This window comes from Eubalaena glacialis, chromosome 2, assembly GCF_028564815.1.
Source record: "Eubalaena glacialis isolate mEubGla1 chromosome 2, mEubGla1.1.hap2.+ XY, whole genome shotgun sequence".
In the NCBI taxonomy this organism is placed as follows: domain Eukaryota; kingdom Metazoa; phylum Chordata; class Mammalia; order Artiodactyla; family Balaenidae; genus Eubalaena; species Eubalaena glacialis.
Window position 1 is genome coordinate 127,479,541 of NC_083717.1, and position 27,499 is coordinate 127,507,039.

Genomic DNA, 27,499 nt, shown 5'->3' on the forward strand with positions numbered 1-27,499 from the left:
AAGGATATATAGTTGTATTTATCCTAAATGTTTTCTGCCTGTGTTATATATAATATACATTCAAATCTAAATGAATACATTTGAAATAATAATAAATCCTCATTGTATATATTTCAAAATTCACACAAAAATCAATCTTCTAATCTCATACTTATAGTTCCTCTTGTGCAATACTGTTTCAGTCCATTCCCAGAAGTTGCAGAATCAGTTCAGCAAGAACTAGAGTCTTACAGAGCACAGGAAGATGAGGTTAAACGACTTAAAAGCATTATGGTAAGATTCTGTTTACTTTCTTGGAAATATAGGGCAGCAGAAGGACATCTGGAGGGAGAAAGAGGTTAACTTTTTTTCCTTACAAAAATTCAAGGCCATTCATTGCTTTAATAACAAAACAAAATATTCTCAACTTACATAAAAGATCTTTTTTAAAAAGAAATCTAAGTTCTAAGGAGAAGAGTGAACTCTTTAAAAAAAATAATATGAATTTATGATTTGAAAAAATGTATAATGTGAGTATATTTTAGAGATGTATGTTCCAGTGCTGCTCATTTTACTATATTTTTGATCTAACTTCAAATTTCAGCTGTACTATTTATTACTGTGTGACCTGTGGCAAGTCTCTGGGCCTACTTCTTTTTCTTTTTTCTTTTTTTTAATAAATTTATTTATTTATTTTTGGCTGCGTGTGGGCTTTCTCTAGTTATGGCGAGCGGGGGCTACTCTTTGTTGCGGCGCACGGGCTTCTCATTGCGGTGGCTTCTCTTGTTATGGAGCACGGGCTCTAGGCACACGGGCTTCAGTAGTCGTGGGACGTGGGCTCAGTAGTTGTGGCTCGCGGGCTGTAGAGCGCAGGCTCAGTAGTTGTGGCGCATGGGCTTAGTTGCTCTGTGGCATGTGGGATCTTCCTGGACCAGGGCTCGAACCCGTGTCCCCTGCATAGGCAGGTGGATTCTTAACCACTGTGCCACCAGGGAAGTCTCTGGGCCTATTTCTTTATCTGAAAATGCCAGCTGGTCCTTTTTTTAGTCATCCAACCATTCATTAGATTGGTGGTGACTAGAACTTTTCTATAACTGCCAAAAATGCAGATGCTTGCTCCTTAGAAGGGAAGAATTATTATCCTGGGTGACCAGAATCTTACTGTTTATCAGTGATCTTAGGAATATATTGATTTTCATGCTTGGGCTTGGGATTTCTGAGTAGTTACTGGGACCTTTTTTTCCTTCCAGGGACTAGAAGGGGAAGATGAAGGAGCCATAAGTATGCTGTCTGACAATACTGCTAAGTTAACATCAGCCGTTAGGTAAGCAGGCAGTTTATCCTCTTTGAAATCTTTCTGTTGATAAGATTTATTTTGGAGGTTAAAAAATTGATTAATATTTTTCATGATAGGAAATAATAGTAATAGCATATACCTTTAAGACTAAAGAACTAAATTGTGTTTTTAATATGTTCAAGCTGATTTAAGTTCCCTCCTTTTTATATAGCAGATCATTTGTTCCTTTTACTAGTTAGAATTGTATAATGGGGGTAATTTTGCCACCGAGATAGTATCGCTGATAAAGTAAGGTGAGTTATTGTTAATTTTATCATTGCTGCTATTACTTTATTAGCTAAAGTTTAAGCAGTATCTTTTTCATACTTTAAATGCCATCAAGGAGAGAGAGTTTCGTGTTTTAGAAATATCACATTAATCTGATTTTATTCTAAACCTCCAAATTTTGGAATCAGAAAGTTAAATGGTAGAATAATGATATTTGGGAGGCAGGTTATTTTAAAATAAGAAGCATTTCAACTGTATTAAAGTGGTAAATACTGTATGTGTTCAAGCCTAGAGATTAAGTTCAGTTGATAGTTTAACATGTAATTTTGTCCCTGTTTTACTGTTCCAAGTATCCTCAGAGGAAGCAACCAGGTGTGTGTTTTATTTAAATTTATGTCATTTCCTTAGAGAATTTAATGGTTAATTTTCAATTTTTTGATACTTGTAGTTCTTTGCCAGAGCTCCTTGAAAAAAAAAGACTTATTGATCTCCATACAAATGTTGCCACTGCTGTTTTAGAACATATAAAGGTAAATTTAGCTTTTCCTTCCCCACAATATAGCTACTATTTTTGTAGGGTTTTAGACTTTGTAAGATTCTTTCATATTCATTATCTCGTTGAGCCCTCACTGTAATGTTAAGAGATATAATTATTGAAGGCAGCATTATTACCTTCATTTTTGCAAATGAGGAAACCAATCCAGGAAGATTAGTGATTTGCCCAAGGTCACATGTTCAGTAAAGAGAAGTTAGCATCTGTGATATTTTTATTTACGTTTTATCGTATTACTTTGTTAATAGTAGACCTGTATCTAAACATCAGTAATACAGATTTAGACATTCCTTTTACTATAGTACTATCTAAAATATCTATTAATAACATCACTTCATTATGTAACTTGGTTCTGAACTTTTTAGTTTTAGATTAGTCTGTTAGCATTATTGCTTCTTACTGTTACCTGCTGTACTGTGATTTTGAAACAAATGTATTGGATATTCTGTATGTTGTTATCATAGTTCTTTTTTCTCATTACTTCATTCATGGTAACTATCAGCTGGACTTAATCCATTCTTCAGTATTCTACTGTCATTTATTCTCTGGACATGGAACTGAATTCCAGTGACAGATTGATGGTATACTAGAATGTGGCTATTACTGACCCCTACTTTCCATTTGAGATGATACATTTGAAAAAGCAATGTAAAAAAGCTGAATATGCTTGCTTCCTGTCCAAAGTATTGATAACAACTTGGATTTATGGAAAAGGGGATTAAACATTTTTCTTTTTTAATAATTTAAAAAGCCTTAGAGCATTAGAAAGGAGCTAATATAGATAGATAATGGACATTGTACAGCATAGAATTTAAACCTGCATAATTTCTATTAAGCTGACAACCCGATTTTTTTTTCCCCACATCTTGATAGTGATGCTTGCTATTTTCATGTACCTACAGGAATAGAAACATAACTGAGCAGTCTATAGATGATTTCTGCTGCTGATATTTTCACTTCAATATGTTGCATCTCTGTAAAGTGGGAAAACGCTGATCAAATTTTTTTACCTGAGATCATTGTCTCCTGTGGAGATAATTTATATAACCGGTAAAATGCAACAGAGAGCTATATTGAGAATTTACTTCACTAGGAAAGTAAAGGCTTTGCTTACAAGGCTAAATATGAAGACTATGAATCTAATATAAAAAGTTAAACAAAAATTTATTGCATTAAAACAAAATATAGGTTCTGCTTTACATCTACTGAACTATAATTATGTAATCAAGATCTTATGATTCATTAAACAAATGTTTCTTGATTACATGCTGTTTATGACAGTTGTTAATAGTCCTATGTGTACCTTGAGATTTAAACTGTTCCGTGGATTTTTTTGACATATAGTTTTTCATTATTTTTTTTCATTATTAACGTTTATTAATTCTTGTATTTTACTTTCTGACTTCAGTTCTCACAGTTGTAAAACCAGGAAAGTGCCAAGCTTAGCTTCTACTTCCAGACTGAATTGTGTAACCCAAAGTAACTAATTATCATACCAATGGAAAGTGCACAGTTTCATCTTATTCATAAAACTTTACAAACATTATCCTGCCACAAATTTATATGAATATACCCTAGGTCAGAGACTAGCGCTTATGGTTTGAGAAAATTCTGGTTAAAGTAATTTACTTACTCAATTATGTTAAGTGGCTCTGTAGGTGTTGTGCTGGGCCCTAGAGATTCTGTAATAAACAGGACAGACAAGTTCTTTGTTCTCTTGGAGCTAATATAGTAGTGACAACAAACAAAGTAAGCAAATTAGGAAACAGGATAACGTCAGGCATTTAGGTGATATGAAAACACCAAATTAGGGTGCTGTGATATGATAGGCGCTGGCTCAGAGGGCTGTTATAGAGTAAGTGAAATCACCATCAAAGGAAATCACCTTTGATAAGGTGATGTTTTAATTGAGACCCGAATCACACGAAGGAACCAGTTAGTGAAAATTTCAGGGCCACGTATTCCAGGCAGAGGGACTAATATGTGCTGCAAAGGCCTTAAGGCAGGAACAAATTGTTTTGGAGGACCTAGAAGAAGACTGATGTACTTATAGTGAGGAGAGAAAGAGTGATAGACTATGGGGTCAAGAGAAATAGGGATTTAAGTATGATGAGGTTAATGCCATGATCTGATTTATGTTTTAACAAGAGAATGGTCTGAGCTGTGTGAGGGATGGGTGAGTTCTGGAAGTAAGTGGAGAACTGGAAGACGGCTATTATACCTGACTAGGTGAAAAATGGTGTTTTTTAAGGCAAAATTTGCCTACGAAGTTCTTTATGATGCTTATTTATGATTGTATATGAGTTTTTGAGAATCACTTTGTTCTAATAGATGCCGTCTGTCTGAGATACTTTAATAAGCCACCATGCCTGACCCAAAAATTCTGCTTTAAGACCTGGTTGCTTGGCTCTCTTTATAAAGGAACTTGTTTCTTCCAGGGCTGCTAATTGTCTGGCAGAGCATCTTATGCTAAGAAACTAATTTGTCATTCAGGGTGTTAAATACTTGTATATAAAATCTACATATTTTGGAATGATTTTTGTGCTGTAACTCAAGGAAGACACCATATTCCTAGTAGGATCTGATATAAAGAAACTATAAAGGACATTATATATAAGGTCATTCACTTGCAGAGGGAAAATAATATCATGTATAGAACACAGTATTCCTCATTGGATCATTCTAGGAAACCCAATTAATAGTAGAAGTTTTTTTTTAAATCATAGATAAAGGAGCATATTTATTTTAAATATTTACATATAAATTATAGTTGTATTTAATAAGCCACATACTCTGAGTTGTTCTGATATAAGAAATTCTATTAGGGCTTCCCTGGTGGCGCAGTGGTTAGGAATCCGCCTGCCAATGCAGGGGACACAGGTTCAAGCCCTGGTCCAGGAAGATCCCACATGCCGCAGAGCAACTAAACCCGTGCGCCACAACTACTGACCCTGCTCTCTAGAGCCTGTGAGCCACAACTACTGAGCCTGCGCGCCTAGAGCCCGTGCTCTGCAACAAGGGAAGCCACCCAATGAGAAGCCCGCGCACCACAACAAAGAGTAGCCCCCGCTCACTGCAACTGGAGAAAAGCCCACGAGCAGCAACAAAAGACCCAATGCAGCCAAAAATTAAATTAATTAATTAATTAATAATAATAAAAAAGAAATTCTATTAGTATAGAAAAATTGGGATGTCTTCTGTGAAGAGTCCTGTTTTAGTGTTAACCATCTTTCTTAAGTTATTCTCCCTTGTCAAAACTAGCACGTAAATGCTATTGTTTCCATTTTTTCTCATTACTTCTAGTTATAAAATTTTTTCTTACAGTTTTTCATAATTATTAAATTTCCAGTTTTAAAATATTTACTTTTAAGTGGCATGTTTATTTGTGCCATTATTATGTTACACCATCTGCCCCTGGCTATATAATGTCAATAATAATTAAAGAATTATTTTTCTCCATTATCTCTTTTTTTTTTTAATTTTTATTGGAGTATAGTTGCTTAACAATGTTGTGTTAGTTTCTTGCTGTACAGCAAAGTGAATCAGTCATATGTATACATATATCCCCTCTTTTTTGGTTTTCCTTCCCATTTAGGTCACTACAGAACATTGAGTAGAGTTCCCTGTGCTATACAGTATGTTCTCATTAGTTACCTATTTTATACATAGTATCAATAGTGTATATATGTCAATCCCAATCTCCCAATTCATCCCACCCCCCCATCATCTCTTACTCTTTTCATTAGAATTTGTTGACCACCTGAGCTTTATTTACTTCTTTGTAAACATTTATTCACCTGAGTAGTAAATACTTATTAGCAAGAATATTATGACTTTTAATGCAGAGATCTCAGAACACTTCTCTTGGTATTTGTCTTGCAATTTTGCATATTCTTTTGGGGTGTTTAGATTATAGCTGCTTCTTACATTTCTTTAGATGGTTTTCTGAAGCAGAATACTAGAAGAGAAGTCCTGGCAGTTACCCAGTAGTTGATGTTTCAGTGGAAAGATAGAAGGAGCACAGCAGTTTGCAACAAGTTTGGCAAATATTATCATGTAAATGTATTGATATTCTAAGGATTTTAGTGGCTTGGGTCGTTAGCGTTGGTCTACTAGATTAAATTGTTGAATCCTCATTTGTTTAAAGTAAACCTTATCTTTTGAAACCTCTTTAGCAATTTTTTCATTTCTAATACAAATAAGATTTTCCCCCACTTGCTGGTTGTTACAGAATGGATTCTGAGATTACTTAAATAATTTGTAGACAAATTTTAATTTATTTTACTTATTGTTGTCTCACCTGCATAATCACACTGAATCAATTACTCTCTAGCATCAGAAACCTAAGAAAAGGAAAAGTTACCTAGCTGGAAGTCATAGTAGATGAGAGAGAGAAATGGCATTATATGCTTTTTCCCCTAATGCTCTTACATCTGAATGCGCCTTCCCGAGGTAGCCGGCAAAGAATTAGCTGTTAATAAGCTGTTGTGGATCAAGGCTTCATTGGTGCTGAATCTTAATTTTTGTTCTTCTTGTGGAGAAAGTTAAGAGGTACTGAATTAGATCTAAAGACATCATCTGGTCAAGCAAACATGTACTGCCTTAGGTCTACACTCTGAACAAGGTTTAGCCCTTGCTAGCGATGCTAGCTTTTAACTGGAGCCCCTCCTTCAGGGGACTTAATTTTTCTTTGGTTCAACTTCACTATCTTTCTTAGGGGAAAATAAGCTTTCAAAATAAAGTAGAAACTGAACTGATCTTCACTAGTCAACACATCAAATTAGCTGATGCCCTTTACTCCCTTGGTAAAACAGTGGTTGCTGGCCACATTATTGACATGCTGACATTTGACAGCTAGTATGTTTGCAAGTTGAATTTTTTGCTTACCAAAGAGTTATTTGTATTTGATTCCAATCTGTTTATGTCAATGGTATGAGTAGGAAAAAAGGATTGTTTCTATAAAACTAAGTTACATGCCTTAGACTCAATGAAGATGGTGATTTAATTATTGCTTAATTTAGTAGCAGGTAAAAAAAAACCACAGAAAAACTGTAAGACATTAGAAAATCTTGAAAAATACTAAAATTGCTTTGTAAATGTTTATAAATTTTTTAATTTCAATTCAAAGAAACAAACTAGAAGTTGTAGGTGATCCCTTATAGGTGTGCATTATGCAAGAAAGAAAAAAATTTCAGTCAGTGAACCTCAGTACTCAAGGGAAAGGTCTTGGATCTACATCAAGATTGACAGACAATTATACATTTTAGACCTTAAGTTAAAAGGTAGTGTTTAAAATGTTTATATACAACACAGGTCCTTTTTTATTCTTTACATTAACTGACTTTGATTAACTGATCACTACTCTCCTGATCACAGTAGGGAAGAAATTTTACTGTACTATAAATCAGAACATTTCTCTGGCTGGATTTTGACTGATCTCTTTTAAATGATCTCTTGTCCAGTACACATACCAAGTGAATGTTCATATGACCTTGGTGTCTTTTCTTCAAGGCAGGGAAAAATATATCTTGTAGCAGGAAGTCCCCAATGGACATACTGTTGCTATCTTCTACCTCTTTTCATCCCAATTATGATTAGTCACTATCAGAACTTAAAGTTTTCTTGACTCCAAGTATGACCAAAGACAGCTCTTGAATGAGTGAAATATCCTTCAGTTTCTTACTCACTATGAATTTCTGGAGGCTACTTCCACATCCTCAACAAACAAAGTGTGAAATTACCTTTTCCTAGCTCTTTGCTCTCACTTTTCTGCCATCTGCTTTCATGAAGATGAAGCATTGTCATTTAGCAAGACCCAGTTTAATAGATTCATAAACGTTAAATTCATAGAAATAAAGACTTCTCAAAACTCAATAAAGGGAAAATGAACAACCCAATTTTTAAAAGGGTAAAAGATTTGAACAAAGATTTGACTAAAAAAGATACACGGGTGACAAATAAGTTCAGTGTCAACAATCATTAGAAAAATACAACTAAAACCATAGTGAGATACCTCTATACATCTATTAAAATGTCTAAAATTTAAAATATTGATCATGCCAACCTTTGGCAAGGATGCAGAAGAACTAGAACTCTCATATATTGCTGGTAGGAATGTAAAATGGTACACCCACTTTGGAAAACAGTATCTCTGTTCCTTAAAACGTTAAACACAAACCCATTATATGCTCCAGCCATTCTACTCCTAGGTGTTTACTCAAGATAAATGAAAGCATATACGTTCATTGTACATGAATATTTATAGCAGCTCTTTGTCATAGCCCAAAACTGGAAACAACCCAAATGTCTATCAACAGGTGAATTGAATGAACAAATTATGGTATATCTATACAATGGGATATTCTACAATTAAAAGGAAGATACTATTAATACATACAGTATGTATTGTTGGATGAATCTCAGAGTAATTGCACTGAGTGAAAGATGAATGGATGAATCTCAGAGTAATTACACTGAGTGAAAGAAGCCACACACACACAAAAAGTACATAATCTATAATTGCATTTACATAAAATTCATAAAAATGCAAGCTAATCTATAGTGACAGAAAGCAGGACATAGAGAAGGGTGTTGGAGGGCCAAAAGGAAAGAAGTACATTGAGAAAATTTCCTTGGGTGATGAATGATATGTTCAGTGTTTGGATTGTGTTCATGGTTTCATGGGTATATACATATGTTAAAACTGAACAAATTCTGTGTATTGCATGTCATTATACATCAATAAAAGTGAAAAATTCAAACAAAGCTTAGTGTTCATCTATTTCAGGTCTTTTATAGATAAGAAAACAGATTTTAATTAAGTCATGGAGAAAGCCAAAGACTAATTTTGGTAGTGTGAATTTTTGGCATTGCGTTTTAAGTGACATAGAATATTAAGAAACAGAGAATATGCTACGTAATTTGTGAGTGGGTAAACCCGGGAGTTTTTTACAGACTTTTCCCTTTTAGGAATATACAGTAGGTTAAATGCAGAGAATAGAAGCAGAATTGAGATGAACAGTCAAGTGTTTAAAATAAAAGGAGAGGACAGATGCATTCCTTACTTTTTTAGATTTAGAGTTCTCACATTTTATTTATTTATTTATACCTTGACTTGTTCTACAGAATTTGAGGTCACTTACAATGACAACACATAGAATAGCAGAATAGAGAATAATTCATGAGCACCAGGGATATACAAATCAAAGTAGAAAGTAAAAAATCAAACATAGCCCTTATAATTCCTCAGTCCTGTAGCACCCACTTTCCAAAGTCCTTCACGAACCTCCTGTGGAACTAGGATTTTCAAGCTAGAAGGAACGGTGGGACAGAGTTTTTAGTAGATTCCACAAATTAGAGAGGTTTCTTCCTTGGTGAAATAAGGTTAAAAATAAAATTTACTGTATCCCCCTCTTGGAGATTCATAATGCAGTATAATATACACATTTTATTTTATTTTTAAAAATTTATTTATTTATTTTTGGCTGCATTGGGTCTTCGTTGCTGCACACGAGCTTTCTCTAGTTGCGGCGAGCGGGGGCTACTCTTCGTTGCATAGCACGGGCTTCTTATTGTGGTGGCTTCTCTTGTTGCGCAGCATGGGCTCTAGATGCGTGGACTTCAGTAGTTGTGGCTCACGGGCTCTAGAGCACAGGCTCAGTAGTTATGGCACACGGGCTTAGTTGCTCCATGGCACGTGGGATCTTCCCAGACCAGGGCTCAAGCCCGTGTCCCCTGCATTGGCAGGTGGATTCTTAACCACTGTGCCACCAGGGAAGCCCAATATATGCATTTAAAAAACTTATTTAGCCAATATTTCTCAAACTCCGTTGACTTTGGAACACCTCTAGGGATTATTTCTTATAACCAACTCTGAGAACTAGCATTCTGCAGGACATGTTTTGTGATATATTCTTCATTTAATCAGTGAAGGAAATAAGATACACTTCTCATATCTCCAGAAAAGGTTAAATGTTCCCTAGTTAATGGCAGAGTTGGAACTCAAACCTGGAACTTTTTGTATTTTGTCTTGTTATCTCTTTACCATACCATTTATCATTGTTATTCAGTTTCAGTCCGGTTCAGTTTATCAAGTAAAGTCAAGAAATGTTTCATTTAGGGCTTCCCTGGTGGCGCAGTGGTTGAGAATCTGCCTGCCAATGCAGGGGACACGGGTTCGAGCCCTGGTCTGGGAAGATCCCACATGCCACGGAGCGACTAGGCCCGTGAGCCACAATTACTGAGCCTGCGCGTCTGGAGCCTGTGCTCCGCAACGGGAGAGGCCGCGATAGTGAGAGGCCCGCGCACCGCGATGAAGAGTGGCCCCCGCTTGCCGCAACTGGAGAAAGCCCTCGCACAGAAACGAAGACCCAACACAGCCATAAATAAATAAATAAATAAATAAATAAATATTAAAAAAAAAAAGAAAGAAATGTTTCATTTAAAGAAATGCCTTAAAGAATTTTGCATTCTTTTACCTGACTCCTGATACTGCCATTTTTGCTTTCTTTTCTCTATACTTATTGATCACCTACAATGTACAGTTCTGTAGACGGTTCTTATTTTAATCGAGTGAAAATATTTACACCCTGATTGTTATGTGAGTACTAGAGTACCTTTAAAAAACATGTATTTTAAGATACTATGTAAATGAACGTGTTTTTACTACAATGCCTTATAGAGTGCTTTACACTTCACAAATATTTTATTATCAAACATAGCATCCTCAGATCATGATCGTTGGCTGAAAAATATGAACATGTGATGTATTTTTTTCCTTTTAAAGAGAACAAACTTCTTTTGTGCACTTGTATATCAGATAATTTAACATAATAGATACGTTCTCTCATTCTACAGAGGAAAACGAATCTCAGAGGTACTGAGTACATGACTTGAGACCAACTGCCAGAGCCTGAACTTAAACTTTGGCTTTTGACTTTTAAATCCCGTACTCTGTCTACCGTACTGTAGTTCCTTAAAACATAATCACCAAAAATGTAATGAGAATGGTTTTGCTCTTTTATAATCCCTTTAGAGTAACCATGGGTTCAAAAGTAATGTAAACAAGCAAAAAGTAGAAGTAGGGAGCCCCAGTTGTCTTATTAAAATATTTGACCAATGTGTTCATTCATTCATTTTAAAAATACTCAGTTGGCCTAGTCTTTTATGTCCATGAATGCTTAAATAGGAAATGAAAATTTAGTCAACTTTTAAATTGTTTCGTTAAACAAGTATACTTTTTAAAATAATGGATTTGTTTCAAAGGTCAGTTATGTTGAAATACCAATAAATACCTCAAGAAAAATCCCATGCTAGGGTTACTTATTGACTGTCATAGCGAACATGAATACATACAAATATATGTATGTATTATATGCTTTGTGTATTCATTGTCAATGTAAGACTACAGTCCTAAAGCTATCTTTTTTTTGAAGCACATGCAAAATCATATCTGTGTTGTTTTCCTTTGGTTTATTTTATATAATATCTATGGAGAAGTAAAAGTGAAAGGTGTTATTATTCAAAGCTACACAAATCTTTCCAAGATATTGCAAACTCTCTATTAAATATGGCCCTTTCTTTTGTTTTACATTAGATGCATGTCTTTTTTGGCTTTAGGTTTTTTTTAATTAATAGACTATTTTTTTAGAGCAGTTTTATGTTTGCAGGAAAATGAGTGAAAACTACAGAGGATTTCCATGTATCTTCTTACCCACCCGTCCCCAGTTTCCCCTGTTATTAATCTCTTGCATTAATGTGGTACATTTGTTACAATTGATAAGCCAGTATTAATACATTATTAATACCAACTAAAGTCTGTAGTTACATTAGGGTTCACTCTTTGTGTTGTACATTCTGTGGGTTTTGACAAATGTATAATGACATGTATCCATCGTTACAATATCATACTGTTCAACTGCTCTAAAATCCCCTGTGCTCCACCTATATATCCCTCCCCCCAATCCCTGACAACCACTGATTTTTTACTGTCTCCACAGTATTGTTTTCCAGAATATCAGATAGTTGGAATCATACAGTATGTAACTTTTTCAGAGTAGTTTCTTTTATTTTGTAAAATGCATTTAAGACCCTTCTGTGTCTTTTCATGACTTAATAGCTCATTTCTTTTTATTGCTAATTAATATTCCATTGTCTGGATGTACCATAGTTTATTCATTCATTCAGTTATTGAAGGACATCTTGGTTGCTCCCAACTCTTGGCATTTATGAATAAAGCTGCTATAAACATCCATGTGATGGTTTTGGGGTGGACATAAGTTTTCAACTCCTTCCAGTAAATATCTAAGAGCATGATTGCTGGATCATATGGCCAGAGTATGTTTAGAATTGTAAAAAACTGCCAACTGCCAAACTGTCTTCCAAGGTGGCTGTACCATTTTACATTCCCATCAGCAGTGAATGAGAGTTCCTGTTGCTTCATATCTTCACCAGCATCTGGTGTTGCCAGTGTTGGATTTTAGTCATTCTGATAGGTATGTAGTGTGTCTTTTTTTTATATATGATGTCCTATTTTTTGTACATCCTTTATTTTTATTGAAGTATAGTTGATTTATATACAATGTCGTGTTAGTTTCATGTGTACAGCACAGTGATTGAGTTATATACACACTCTTTTTCAGATTCTTTTCCCTTATAGGTTATTACATGTACATACTTTTATTATTTATTTAATTTTATTTATTTATTTATTTTATTTTTGGCCACTCCGCAGCAGCATGCGGGATCTTAGTTCCCCGACCAGGGATCGAACCCACGCCTCCTGCATTGGAAGGGTGGAGTCTTAACCACTGGACTGCCAGGGAAGTCCCAAGTGTGTCTTATTTTAATTTGCAATTTTCTGATGTAATACGATGTGAAGCATCTTTTCATACACTTACTTGCCATCTGCCTATCTTCTTTTGTGAAACGTCTGTTCAGGTCTTTGGCCCATCTTTAAATTGTATTTTGTTTTCTTATTGCTGAATTTTAAGAGTTTTTTGTATTTGGGGTCGGGGTGGGGGGCGATTAGAATCCCTTCATGGATGTGTCTTTGCAAATTATCTTATCCCAGTCTATGGCTTGTCTTCTCATTCTCTTGGTAGTATCTTTCACAGAACAGAGGCCTCTAATTTTAATCAAGTCCATATTTTTAATTATTTCTTTCATGGATCATGCCTTTGGTGTTCTATCTAAAAAGTCATCACTATACCCAGGTCATCTAAATTTTCTCCTGGTATCTTTTAGGAGTTTTAGTTTTGCATTTACATTTAGGTCTGTGATCCATTTTGAGTCAATTTTTGTGAAAGGTGTTGGGTATGTCATTTTTTTTTTGCATGTGGATGTCTGGTTGTTCCTTCACCATTTGTTGAAAAGACTTTCCTCCTCCATTGAATTGCATTTGCGCTTCTGTCAAAGATTAGTCAACTGTATTTGCATGAGTCTGTTTCTGTACTATCATTGATATATTTGTCTGGTTTTTTTTCACAAACACCACACTGTCTTAATTATTGCAGCTTTTAAGTTAAGCATTAAAATCAGGTGTTGTCAGTCCTCCATCCTTTTTTTTTCCCTCCTTCAATAATGTGTTGACTATTCTGGGTCTTTCCTGTCTCCATATAAACCTTAGAATGAGTTTGTCAATATCCACCAAATAACCTGCTGAGATTTTGACTGGAATTGTGTTGAATCTATAGATCAAGTGGGAAGAACTGACATCTTGACAATAATGAGTCTACCTATTCATAAATAAGAAATATCTCTTCATTTATTTTTTGAGTACTAATGAAAATGGTATTTCCTTTAATTTCAAAGTTCAATTGTCCATTGCTAGTATATTGGAAACCAGTTGACTTTTGTATATTAACCTTGTGTCCTACAATCTTGCTATAATCACTTATTAGTTCCAGGAGATTTTTTGGTGTTTCTTTGGGATTTTCTACATAGACAGTAGTGTCATCTGCAAACAAAGACAGCTTTATTCTTCCTTCCCAATCTGTATGCTTTTTATTTCCTTTTCTTGTTTATTGCATTAGCTAGGACTTCTAGTACAAGGTTGAGTAGGAGTGTGAGAGGGAACATCTTTACCTTGTTCCTGATCTTAGTAAGAAAACATCTAGTTCGTTTGCATTCTGTTTTCTGGAAGAGATTTTAGAGATTTGGAATGATTTCTTTCTTAAATATTTGGTAGAATTCACTACTAACTCACCTAGACCTGATGCTTTCTATTTTGGAAAGCTATTCATTATTGATCAATTTCTTTAATAATATAGGCCTATTCATACCATAAGTGAGTTTTGATAGATTGTGTCTTTCAAGGAATTGGTTCATTTCATCTAGGTTGTCAAATTTATGGGCACAGAGTTGTTTAAAATATTTTTGTTATCCTTTTAATGTCATGGGATCAGTAATGATGGCCCCTCTTTCATTTCTGATACTATTTATGTCTTCTCTTCTTTATTCTTAGTTAACCTGGCTAGAAGTTTTACCAATTTGTTTGATCATTTCAAAGAACCAGCTTTTGGTTCCAGTGATTTTTCTCTAGTGATTTCTTGTTTTTAATTTCATTGATTTCTGCTCTGATTTTTATCATTTCTTTTCTTCTGTTTACTTGGATTTAATTTGCTGTTCTTTTCCTGGGTATATCTTTTGAGAGTTCAACATATTAGTGAGATAAAACTAAATGAGAGTTATGATAAAATAAGACATAATAGTTTACAGGTGCCATATAAACCTCTGTTTTCTCCAGAAATATTATAGATAAAGCAATTTTTTGTATTTCATTATAATAAGGTTGCTAATATTAGTATTTTAATATTTGTCATCTATAAAGATCATTTCGTATACATTTAAAATTTCTTATTACCTAGATCATTTTTGTTAGAATTTAAATATTTTTAGGAGTCAATATATATGATAAATTTATAGATTAAATAAACTTGTTTTCTTATTCTAAAACAGATTTAAGTCAGCTTCCACGACTAGCACATACAGCAGAAATCATGAAATAGAAACTCATAATAGTTTCTATATAGTTATAATTGTAATTCTCAAATTTGGCTTTGAATTTTCTGGCAACCACAGTAAAGAGATACGATTAAATTCTTGAAAAATTTCTCAGAAAGAATTTGTTTTTTATTCTAAGCAAAGTGTTCCTTAGTATTGTGTTACAAAAGACATTGTTCATATTGGGCATTATCTAGAGTAAATTTAGTGATGTAACAATGCAATATTTTAATATCAGTTACTGTCATGGATTTTACACAGCAACTTAATGAACGTTAAGGGCATAATATTAAAATATAATTCATTGAGGGCAGTTTTATGAGTGACCAATGTAAAAAAGTCTAAGTTTATAGCATTCTAGTGTTTTTTTCTTACACTAAGAATAGAATTTTTAGTATCTAAAGTGGAACTACTTTGCATTCTTTAAATAATATAATAATATCACTTTTTTAAATTGGCTGGATTTAGATAGCAGAGAAGTTGAGGTTACACCTTCTGATTTGGGCCTGGAATGCTAGAAACTCAGTGTTCTTGGTAGAGAGAAAAATGCATATATTTGGAAATGAGATAACTAACTAGTAAGGTTGATAGCCTGTTGTAGAAATTGAAGATCCTAATCAGGTTCGTCACCTTGACAGTATACTGTCCCATCTCTGCACAGAAGTGAGGTGGAAGTATAATGATGAATTTTATTCAAGATTTCTAAGTCACTGTGGCATATGAGCAAATGCTCCAGAATAAATATTCTCAGCCAGCTGTGCTATAGAACACCTTAAATATTTTCATGGAACATCCAGTTTTAGTGCAACATAATTTTTCACGTTAGCAAACCCATATAAACCCACTGGCATGAAATGCAGCAAAAAATACACCTAAATAACTAAAAATATATTAACATGCTATTGTGTTATATTATGAAAGGCAGTTGAGTTTTAGAGAATTCCAGTCATCTTGAGGGGCACAAGGCATAAAATAATGAACAAATAGCTTAGTATAATCTAGACTTTATACTCTAGTGACATATACAGACCACAGACTATTATAATACAGCATACAGAGGCCATTCACCTGGAAGAAGAATTATCCAAAACAGCCTTGAATGATGATAGGAACTACACATTTAAAAAAGAAAGGAAAAACAAGAAAAGGCTAGAGTATAAAGGATCTTCAACTTAAGATTAGGTTATATCCTAAAAGTATAGTTCTAAGTTCATTTTAGCTTAAGGATATACTTTCGTATAGACATTAACATGGCAGATAGGTCCCTGTCCTACAAACCCTATTTAATTCATAATCTGGAATATTTCAAATGTTGTATTGCAGCAAAGAAGGGTTTATCATCCCCTCTCTCTCCTGTAAGAAGTACTGGTAGAAGAATATTGGGATTCTTAGTAGTGAAAGGAAGTAATAACTGTCTAATCCCTTCATGTCTTTACTTTTACTGCTGACTAGGGAATAGAATTGGGGCTTGGAGAAGAAGGAAGGCCAAGAAATACCACTCTAGTCTTTGTCATCACCTCAGTCTATGACTGAGGTTGTAGCTAGCAGTGAATAGGGAGTCCCAGAATGGTGGTGTCTGTAGCTAGGATAAACAGAGGAATGGTAAAAGAGAAGGAAAAAAATCCCCCACAGTCGTAGGAGGAAAAAGGAATTCCTTTCATGTCCTGTATGGGTCATCAATAAATCTTCCTAGGTAATGGGTTCTCAAAAGGCAAGAAATGCATGCTACTTATACATCCCGAATGACTTGAGGGTTTTTAGAAGTGTCCCTTCTTTTGTTCTTTTTAAACCCAGTAGACTATTGGCTGTCACCAGTCAAAAAATGCCATACACACAGACATATACATAACACTTTACACTTTATTTCAAATTAACAAAATTATAAACACAGTTACAGGTAAATGACAATTCAGTACATTTAGTTGGATAATATATATAAAATGCATATATATGTGGTTAATTTGATGTGAATGTTGACACAGTGCACTGAGAAATGAAAAACATCAGCCTGATTGTCAACTGATAACTCTGACATTGGGAGAAAAACACTAGAATTTTTTTTTTTTAAATCAGATTCTTCTCTTAGCTCTTCTAAAGGGATTTTTAGGAAATTCATGGCTCTCAGAGTTTATATTCACTAGATATAATTTGTATTCCATATATAGTCCTTTATTTTTCTGTAATATTCCCTTCTTGGTCATTTATTCTTGATATTTATTGAAGCTACCAAAAATCTGTTTATTATCTTGACCTTGTTATTTTGTTTTATATTTTTAATTTGTCTATTTTCTATGTAACCCTTGTTATCCAATTTTTGTCCTCCTTTGAATCCATATTGTAGAAGAATAATCAATCTTTGGGACAGAAGTTGTTTCTCTTAGTATTTTCCCTTATTTCAAGAAAGTGAAAAAGGACCGACCTATAGATATTATGTCTCTGGACAAAGTAACCTTTTACCACATATATGTAAATTATGTGTATTACCAAAAAAACCCAAATATATACTAATTGACACATATACTTTCTTTCATAAAGCATATGCAAAGGAAGCAATAAATTGTTCTTGAGGAAAATGTAATTTTCCCTACTCTTTATCTGTGGTGTACATTGGAGTCTGACCTGGATTTGAATCTCAACTCTCTACTACTTCTACTCTGGTAACCTTGAATAAATTTATGTTTCTTTGTGTCTGTTTCTTCATCTTTAAAACGGGACTAATAATTCCTAGCTCATAGTGTTATCTGGAGAATTAAATGAGATAATCTAAGTTTGTAGTTTTTAAACACTGTTCTCTGGTACCCTAGAGCTCAATAGAGACATTTAATGGGTCACTTGTATCTTTATGTTTAGGGTTCTGCAGAAGATTTGGTTTGAGAAAGAGGGTCCTGAGGTTCTCTGTTTAAAAACATTTGAAAGCCATAGCTGTAAGTAAAGTGCCTTGCACATAATAGATACTGAACAGATACTAGTTCTTTCATGCAGGTTAGAAAATCTCCACTCCTTTCTCTCCCACATGAGGCTCCCTTCCAATCAGTATATTGAAATGCTATGCTATTTTTCTTTAACTCCTTTATTGAGATATAATTCACATACCATACAATTCACCTATTTAAAGTGTACAATTTAGTGCTTTTTAGTATATTCACAGAGTTATGCAACCATAATCACAGTGCAATTTTAGAACATTATCATCACCTTCAAAAGAAACTCTACCCATTAGCAGTTGAATTAACTTGTTTTTGAATTCTGTTTCCATTGTTAATTAGAAGTTAAACTGTGGGTAAGTTAATACATCAAGAAGAGCAAAATGAATCTAATGTCTGTACCTCCATAAATCAGTGAACCATGTTTCTTCATTGATTTATGTAGGTACAGACATTAGATTCCATTATGGCATTTAGCCTACTTAATTTTATATATTAAATCACTAAAGACTTGATTCTTTACATTTTTCACTTCTAGAAGTTCATTTATCTACTTTCATAACTTTTAAAGATGACTACTTGATCTGTATATGTCCTGCTCTTAGCTTAGACATTCAACAAATATTTTATCAAGTACTTGTTATGAGCCAGGTGCTGTGTTAGACTCCTAGGGTTAAACAATTAATTAGACACACTTCAAGGAGTTTACAGTTTTAGAAGGGTAACAGGTAAACCAAAGACAGTAATGTGGTGTGATCATTATTATGGAGAAGTGTACAAAGTGCTGTCAGTACACACTTAAGGGATTAATAAATTCTCCCAGTGAAGAAGATTGTGGGAGGGGCAGGAAAGGGAAAGAACAGAGACTGAACAGTTACAGAGAGGCTGCAAAGAGGCTGGACCTTGAAAAATGAGTAGAATTCACTGGGCGGGTGATGGAGGAGAAATACATTCTAAAAAAGCCAGGAGTATAACCCAAGCCTAAGCCTTGAGGATTAAAAGCATACACTACGTTTAATGAAAGTCAGTGAGTTAATTGATGTGACTAGAGGGAACTGAACCTAGTGAATAGTGATAAAACAGAAAAGTTGGCTGGAGCAGATTGTGAGGGCCCGAAAGTCAGCCTAACACCTTATTTTATCGCCTTCCCCCTTCCATTCCTAGCTTTACTCTACAGATAATTAGCCTTTCCCAATCTAATATTTATGTTAACATAGTTCCTACTACTATTATCCTAGTTCCCCAGGAGTTATCTTTGACTTTTTTCACTAGCTTCCTTCCCATATACATTCTCATGTTAGTTATTAAGTATCTGTCTCTTCCTTTCCATTCACACAGTCACCACCATGTTCTCTTTCCTAGGATCTCCTTTCTGTTTCTTTTGTTCATTTTTGATATTACATTTTTTCATTCCTAGGACTTTACCTCTCATCTACTTTGTTATTCAAAGTAGCTTTATACAGTAGTTAAAATGGTTCCTGTATCAGGGAATCTGAAGAATATGAAGAGCCATTTATAAAAAGGAAAACTCTGACAGAGTTTATTAACTCTTATCTAGACTTCACTAATAAGGAAATTCTCCATGTACTGGTTATATTAAGTGAAAACAAGGGACAGAAGGGTATAGTATATTACCTTTTGTGGCAGAAAGCAGAGGGATCTTAGGGTATAGATACTATTTGCATAGAGAAAGTGAAAAACTATAGAAGAAATAAAGAATATCCAAAGAAGCAGGTGGAAATTGGGTGGAAAAGGACAGGAGTGAAGACAGGTCTCAATGTATTTACCTTTTCATGTTGTTTGGATTTTCAAACGGAATATTTCATCTGTTTAAAGCTCTGGCCTTGTGTGCCACTGCAGGGGAGTGGGATTGAGGGACTCTGGTTGATTGCCTGTTGCCTCATATATGAAATCACTCCTGAGTCTGCCACTCACATCTGTCCACTCTGATTATGCCTTGGTATGATCCCTTTAACTGAAATGAACTCTGTCTATCCATGTCCCCAAATCACCTTCAAAACAATTCAAAACTCATCACTTCCTTCTCCACAATTGGTTAATCATTTATTTCATTCTATCATCTGAGCTTGATATATTTATTTATATTCTATATTTATATTTTGGTTCTTGTTGGTATCTCATAAGTATTCTCATTTATTTCATGAATGGTTTCTACTTAGATTGGTAATACCTTCAGTAGTAGAGCATGTTCTTTTCTCTCTTTTGTCTTATTTGAAGCATAATTTAATAGATACTCGATAATTTTTATTTACCTTGGATTATCCTAACATGTTAATTTCATTTGGATAATTTTAATCAACGAATTTTAAATTAGAAAAGCTGCCATACAGAAAAGCTAAGTTTGACTACTTTTCCATTATCTAAACTTCAAAGTATTAAGTAGGAAAATAGTTTATTTAAAAACCATTGAAAATAATTAGGGTAACTTTCCGGTTAGGATGAAAATATCTGAATTTACTCACTAAAAAAGTAAATGTAACACGACCACTTGACATTAATTTGCATGGAATACAGTGTTATTTGTATGCTAGTTACTAATTAATACAATAATTGAGATTTGTGTGACTTTTTGTCTTTGCTAATATATGACATGCAGAGTTAATTCTGAATTTATAAGTAAAATATGATAAATATAATAGTCAATCTATCTTTTTTTTTTTACATTAACTATATGATCAAAAGTAAGAAACTTTAAATTCTACTAGGAAATGAACATTTGTTTTTCAAAGTGATCATAGAAAATAGAAACTTGTAAGCTGAGAGTCCTTTAGTATGTTTTTATTACTTGATGTATTCTAATCTGACACCTATTTTGAAACAGGCAAGAAAATTGGATGTATATTTTGAATATGAAGAAAAAATAATGAGCAAAACTACTCTGGATAAATCTCTTCTAGATATAATATCAGACCCTGATGGTATGTACCATGAATTTCAGGTTAATGTAAGTTTTACTTCTGATGGATCCAGCATTTTCAATTTGAGTAAAATCTGAATAGAATCATTGTTTTTCTCACAATCTTTGCTATTAATGAGATAATTAAATGAGCTATTTCCTGTTGAGAAGTTTGTAGCATAGCAGTTACTAAGGTAGAAAAATGATTTACATTTTATTTTATTGAACTTTTCTTTGATGGTATGTAAGTGCTTTTTTGGGGGGAGGGGGAGGTATTCAAGCACTTTTTATATTCATTTGTTTAAAGTGATACATTTGAAGCTCAATTTCTGCTGGCTCCAGGAAGATTTGAAGGTAAAATATTCAAAGCAAGCATCTCTAAGTGACGCAGTTTCTAATTACTTTGGTTTCACCCTAAAGAGTTTCCTAAAAAGATGTATCTAAAACTGAATTTTGTTTTAAATATTTAGGGAACTCACTTTTTTTTAAACACCTTTATTGGAGTATAATTGCTAAACAATGGTGTGTTAGTTTCTGCTTTATAACAAAGTGAATCAGCTATACATATACATATATCCCCATATCTCCTCCCCCTTGCGTCTCCCTCCCGCCCTCCCTATCCCACCCCTCTAGGTGGTCACAAAGCACCGAGCTGATCTCCCTGTGTATGAGGCTGCTTCCCAATAGCTATCTACTTTACATTGGTTAGTATACATAAGTCCATGCCACTCTCTCACTTTGTCCCAGCTTACCCTTCCCCATCCCCGTGTCCTCAAGTCCATTCTCTATGTCTGCGTCTTTATTCCTGTCCTGCCTCTAGGTTCTTCAGAACCTTTTTTTTTTTTTTTTTTAGATTCCATATATATGTGTTAGCATACAGTATTTATTTTTCTCTTTCTGACTTACTTCACTCTGTATGACATTCTCTAGGTTCCTCCACCTCACTACAGATAACTCAATTTTGTTTCTTTTTATGGCTAATATTCCATTGTGTATATGTGCCACATCTTCTTTATCCATTCATCTGTTGATGGACACTTAGGTTGCTTCCATGTCCTGGCTATTGTAAATAGAGCTGCAATGAACATTGTGGTACATGGCTTTTTTTTTTTTTTTTTTTTTTCGTATATGGCCTTTATTATATTGAGGTAGTTTCCCTCTATGCCCACTTTCTGGAGAGTTTTTATCATAAATGGGTGTTGAATTTTGTCAAAAGCTTTTTCTGCATCTATTGAGATGATCATATGGGTTTTCTCCTTCAGTTTGTTAATATGGTATGTCACATTGATTGATTTGCGTATATTGAAGAATCCTTGCATCCCTGGGATAAATCCTACTTGATCATGGTGTATGATCCTTTTAATGTGTTGTTGGATTCTGTTTGCTAGTATTTTCTTGAGGATTTTTGCATCTATATTCATCAGTGATATTGGTCTGTAATTTTCTATTTTTGTAGTATATTTGTCTGGTTTTGGTATCAGGGTGATGGTGGCCTCACAAATGAGTTTGGGAGTGTTCCTTCGTCTGCAATTTTTGGAAGAGTTTGAGAAGGATAGGTGTTAGCTCTTCTCTAAATGTTTGATAGAATTCACCTGTGAAGCCATCTGGTCCTGGACTTTTGTTTCTTGGAAGATTTCTTGCATCTTCTCGATCTTTGCCTCCATTCTTTTTCCAAGGTCCTGGATCATCTTCACTATCATTATTCTGAATTCTTTTTCTGGAAGATTGCCTGTCTCCATTTCATTTAGTTGTTTTTCTGGGGTTTTATCTTGTTCCTTCATCTGGTACATAGCCCTCTGCCTTTTCATCTTGTCTATCTTTCTGTGAATGTGGTTTTTGTTCCACAGGCTGCAGGATTGTAGTTCTTCTTGCTTCTGCTGTCTGCCCTCTGGTGGATGAGGATATATAAGAGGCTTGTCCATGACTCTTTGAATTATGGTTTTCTCAGGGTATATGCCCACTAGTGGGATTGCTGGGTAGTAGGGTAGTTCTATTTTTAGTTTTTTAAGGAACCTCCATACTGTTCTCCGTAGTGGCTGTATGAATTTACATTCCCACCAACAGTGCAGGAGGCTTCCCTTTTTTCCACACCGTCTCCAGCATTTATTGTTTGTAGATTTTTTGATGATGGCCATTCTGACTGGTGTGAGGTGATACCTCATTGTAGTTTTGACTTGCATTTCTCTAATGATTAGTGATGTTGAGCATCCTTTCATGTGTTTGTTGGCAATCTGTATATCTTCTTTGGAGAAATGTCTATTTAGCTTTTCTGCCCATTTTTGGATTGGGTTGTTTGTGTTTTTGATATTGAGCTGCATGAGCTGCTTGTAAATTTTGGAGATTAATCCTTTGTCAGTTGCTTCAATTGCAAATATTTTCTCCCATTCTGAGGGTTGTCTTTTGGTCTTGTTTATGGTTTCCTTTGCTGTGCAAAAGCTTTTAAGTTTCATTAGGTCCCATTTGTTTATTTTTGTTTTTATCTCCATTTCTCTAGGAGCTGGGTCAAAAAGGATCTTGCTGTGATTCATGTCATAGAGTGTTCTGCCTATGTTTTCCTCTAAGAGTTTAATAGTGTCTGGCCTTACATTTAGGTCTTTAATCCATTTTGAGTTTATTTTTGTGTATGGTGTTAGGGAGTGTTCTAATTTCATTTTTTTACATGTAGCTGTCCAGGTTTCCCAGCACCACTTATTGAAGACACTGTCTTTTCTCCATTGCATATTCTTGCCTCCTTTATCAAAAATAAGGTTACCATAGGTGCGTGAGTTTATCTCTGTGCTTTCTATCCAGTTCCATTGATCTATATTTCTGTTTTTGTGCCAGTACCATATTGTCTTGATGACTGTAGCTTTGTAGTATAGTCTGAAGTCTGGGAGCCTGATTCCTCCAGCTCTGTTTTTCTTTCTCAAGATTGCTTTGGCTATTCGGGGCCTTTCGTGTTCCAAACAAATTGTGCAACTTTTTGTTGTAGTTCTGTGAAAAATGCCATTGGTAGTTTGATAGGGATTGCATTGAATCTGTAGATTGCTTTGGGTAGTACAGTCATTTTCACAATGTTGATTCTTCCAATCCAAGAACATGGTATATCTTTCTATCTGTTTGTATCATCTTTAATTTCTTTCATCAGTATCTCATAGTTTTCTGCATACAGGTCTTTTGTCTCCTTAGGTAGGTTTATTCCTAGGTGCTTTATTCTTTTTGTTGCAATGGTAAATGAGAGTGTTTCCTTAATTTCTCTTTCAGATTTTTCATCATTAGTGTGTAGGAATTCAAGAAATTTCTGTGCATTAATTTTGTATCCTGCTACTTTACCAAATTCATTGATTAGCTCTAGTAGTTTTCTGGTAGCATCTTTAGGATTCTTTATGTATAGTATCATGTCATCTGTAAACAGTGACAGCTTTACTTCTTCTTTTCTGATTTGGATTCCCTTTATTTCTTTTTCTTCTCTGATTGCCGTGGCTAAAACTTCTAAAACTATGTTGAATAATAGTGGTGAGAGTGGACAACCTTGTCTTGTTCCTGATCTTAGAGGAAATGTTTTCAGTTTTTCATCATTGCGAACGATGTTGGCTGTGCGTTTGTCATATATGGCCTTTATTAGGTTGAGGGAAGTTCCCTCTATGCCTACTATCTGGAGAGTTTTTATCATAAATGGGTGTTGAATTTTGTTGAAAGCTTTCTCTGCATCTATTGAGATGATCATATGGTTTTTATTCTTCAATTTGTTATTATGGTGTATCACATTGATTGATTTGTGTATATTGAATAATCCTTTGCATTCCTGGGATAAACCCGACTTGATCATGGTGTATGATCCTTTTAATATGTTGTTGGATTCTGTTTGCTAGTATTTTGTTGAGGATTTTTGCATCTATGTTCATCAGTGATAATTGGCCTGTAGTTTTCTTTCTTTGTGACATCTTTGTCTGGTTTTGGTATCAGCGTTATGGTGCCCTTGTAGAATGAGTTTGGGAGTGTTCCTCCCTCTGCTATATTTTGGAAGAGTTTGAGAAGTATAGGTGTTAGCTCTTCTCTAAATGTTTGATAGAATTCGCCTGTGAATCCATCTGGTCCTGGGCTTTTGTTTTTTGGAAGATTTTTAATCACAGTCTCAATATCAGTGCTTGTGATTGGTCTGTTTATATTTTCTATTTCTTCCTGGTTCAGTCTCAGAAGGTTATGCTTTTCTAAGAATTTGTCCGTTTTTCCACGTTGTTCATTTTATTGGCATAGAGTTGCTTGTAGTAATCTCTTGTGATCCTCTGTATTTCTGCAATGTCAGTTGTTACCTCTCCTTTTTCATTTCTAATTGTATTGATTTGAGTCTTCTACCTTTTTTTCTTGATGAGTCTGGCTAATGGTTTGTCAACTTTATCTTCTCAAAGTACTAGCTTTTAGTTTTATTGATCTTTGCTATCGTTTCCTTCATTTCTTTTTCATTTATTTCTGATCTGATCTTTATGATTTGTTTCCTTCTGCTAACTTTGGGGGTTTTTTTGTTCTTCTTTCTCTAATTGCTTTAGGTGTAAGGTTAGGTTGTTTATTTAAGATGTTTCTTGTTTCTTGAGGTAGGATTGTATTGCTATAAATGTCCCTCTTAGAACTGCTTTTCCTGCATCCCATAGATTTTGGGTCATCGTGTTTTCATTGTCATTTGTTTCTAGGTATTTTTTGATTTCCTCTTTGATTTCTTCAGTGATCTCTTGGTTATTTACTAGTGTATTGTTTAGCCTGATGTGTTTGTATTTTTTACAGTTTTTTTCCTGTAATTGATATCTGGTGTCATAGCATTGTGGTCGGAAAAGATACTTGATACAATTTCAATTTTCTTAAATTTACCAAGCCTTGATTTGTGACCCAAGATATGATCTATCCTGGAGAATGTTCCATGAGCACTTGAGAATAAAGTGTATTCTGTTGTTTTTGGATGGAATGTCCTATAAATATCAATGAAGTCCATTTTGTTTAATGTATCATTTAAAGCTTGTGTTTCCTTATTTATTTTCATTTTGGATGATCTGTCCATTGGGCTGTTAAAGTCCCCTACTATGATTGTGTTACTGTCGATTTCCCCTTTTATGGTTATTAGCATTTGCCTTATGTATTGAGGTGCTCCTATGTTGGGTGCATAAATATTTCCAATTCTTATATCTTCTTCTTGGATTGATCCCTTGATCATTATGTAGTGTCCTTCTTTGTCTCTTGTAATAGTCTTTATTTTAACGTCTATTTTGTCTGATATGAGAATTGCTACTCCAGCTTTCTTTTGATTTCCATTTGCATGGAATATCTCTTTCCATCCCCTCACTTTCAGTCTATATGTCCTTAGGTCTGAAGTGGGTCTCTTGTAGACAGCATATATACGGGTCTTGTTTTTATATCCATTCAGCCAGTCTGTATCTTTTGGTTGGAGCATTTAATCTATTTACATTTAAGGTAGTTATCGATATTTATGTTCCTATTACCATTTTCTTAATAGGTTTCAGTTTGTTATTGTAAGTCTTTTCCTTCTCTTGTGTTTCCTGCCTAGAGAAGTTCCTTTAGCATTTGTTGTACAGCTGGTTTGGTGGTGCTGAATCCGCTTAGCTTTTGCTTGTCTGTAAAGGTTTTAATTTCTCCGTCAAATCTGAATGAGATCCTTACTTCGTAGAGTAATCTTGGTTGTAGGTTTTTCCCGTTCTTCACTTTAAATATGTCCTGCCACTCCCTTCTGGCTTGCAGAGTTTCTGCTGAAAGTTCAGCTGTTAACCTTATGGGGATTCCCTTGTATGTTATTTGTTGTTTTTCCCTTGCTGCTTTTAATATTTTTTCTTTGTACTTAATTTTTGATAGTTTGACTAATATGTGTCTTAGTGTGTTTCTCCTTGGATTTATCCTGTATCGGACTCTCTGTGCTTCCTGGACCTGATTGACTATTTACTTTCCCATATTAGGGAAGTTTTCAACTATAATCTCTTCAAATATTTTCTCAGTCCCTTTCTTTTTCTCTTCTTCTTCTGGGACCCCTATAATTCGAATATTGGTGTGTTTAATGTTGTCCCAGAGGTCTCTGAGACTGTCCTCAATTCTTTTCATTCTTTTTTCTTTATTCTGCTTTGCAGTAGTTATTTCCACTATTTTATCTTCCAGGTCACTTATTCGTTCTTCTGCCTCAGTTATTCTGCTGTTGATTCCTTCTAGAGAATTTTTAATTTTATTTGTTGTGTTGTTCATCATTGTTTGTTTGCTCTTTAATTTTTCCAGGTCCTTCTTAAAGGTTTCTTGTAATTTCTCCATTCTATTTCCAAGATTTTAGATCATCTTTACTGTCATTATTCTGAATTCTTTTTCATGTAGACTTCCTATTTCCTCTTCATTTGTTTGGTGTGGTGGGTTTTTACCTTGCTCCTTCATCTGCTGTGTGTTTCTCTGTCTTCTCATTTTGCTTAACTTACTGTGTTTGGGGTCTCCTTTTCACAGGCTGCAGGTTCGTAGTTCTCGTTGTTTTTGGTGTCTGCCCCTAGTGGCTAAGGTTTGTTCAGTGGGTTGTGTAGGCTTCCTGGTGGAGGAGATTAGTG

The 27,499-nt window shown here is 34.5% G+C and overlaps 1 protein-coding gene across 2 annotated transcripts in view; it reads left to right on the top strand.

Moving 5' to 3' along the window:
- Positions 1–27,499, top strand: part of SCFD1 (sec1 family domain containing 1) — a 137,516-nt gene that overhangs the window by 62,661 nt on the left and 47,356 nt on the right. For both annotated transcript variants that reach the window (XM_061182420.1, XM_061182421.1), the window contains exons 12-15: positions 183–273; positions 1,230–1,303; positions 1,992–2,073; positions 20,865–20,961. In XM_061182420.1, the coding sequence (XP_061038403.1) occupies positions 183–273; positions 1,230–1,303; positions 1,992–2,073; positions 20,865–20,961 (344 nt within the window). The remainder of the gene's footprint in view (positions 1–182; positions 274–1,229; positions 1,304–1,991; positions 2,074–20,864; positions 20,962–27,499) is intronic.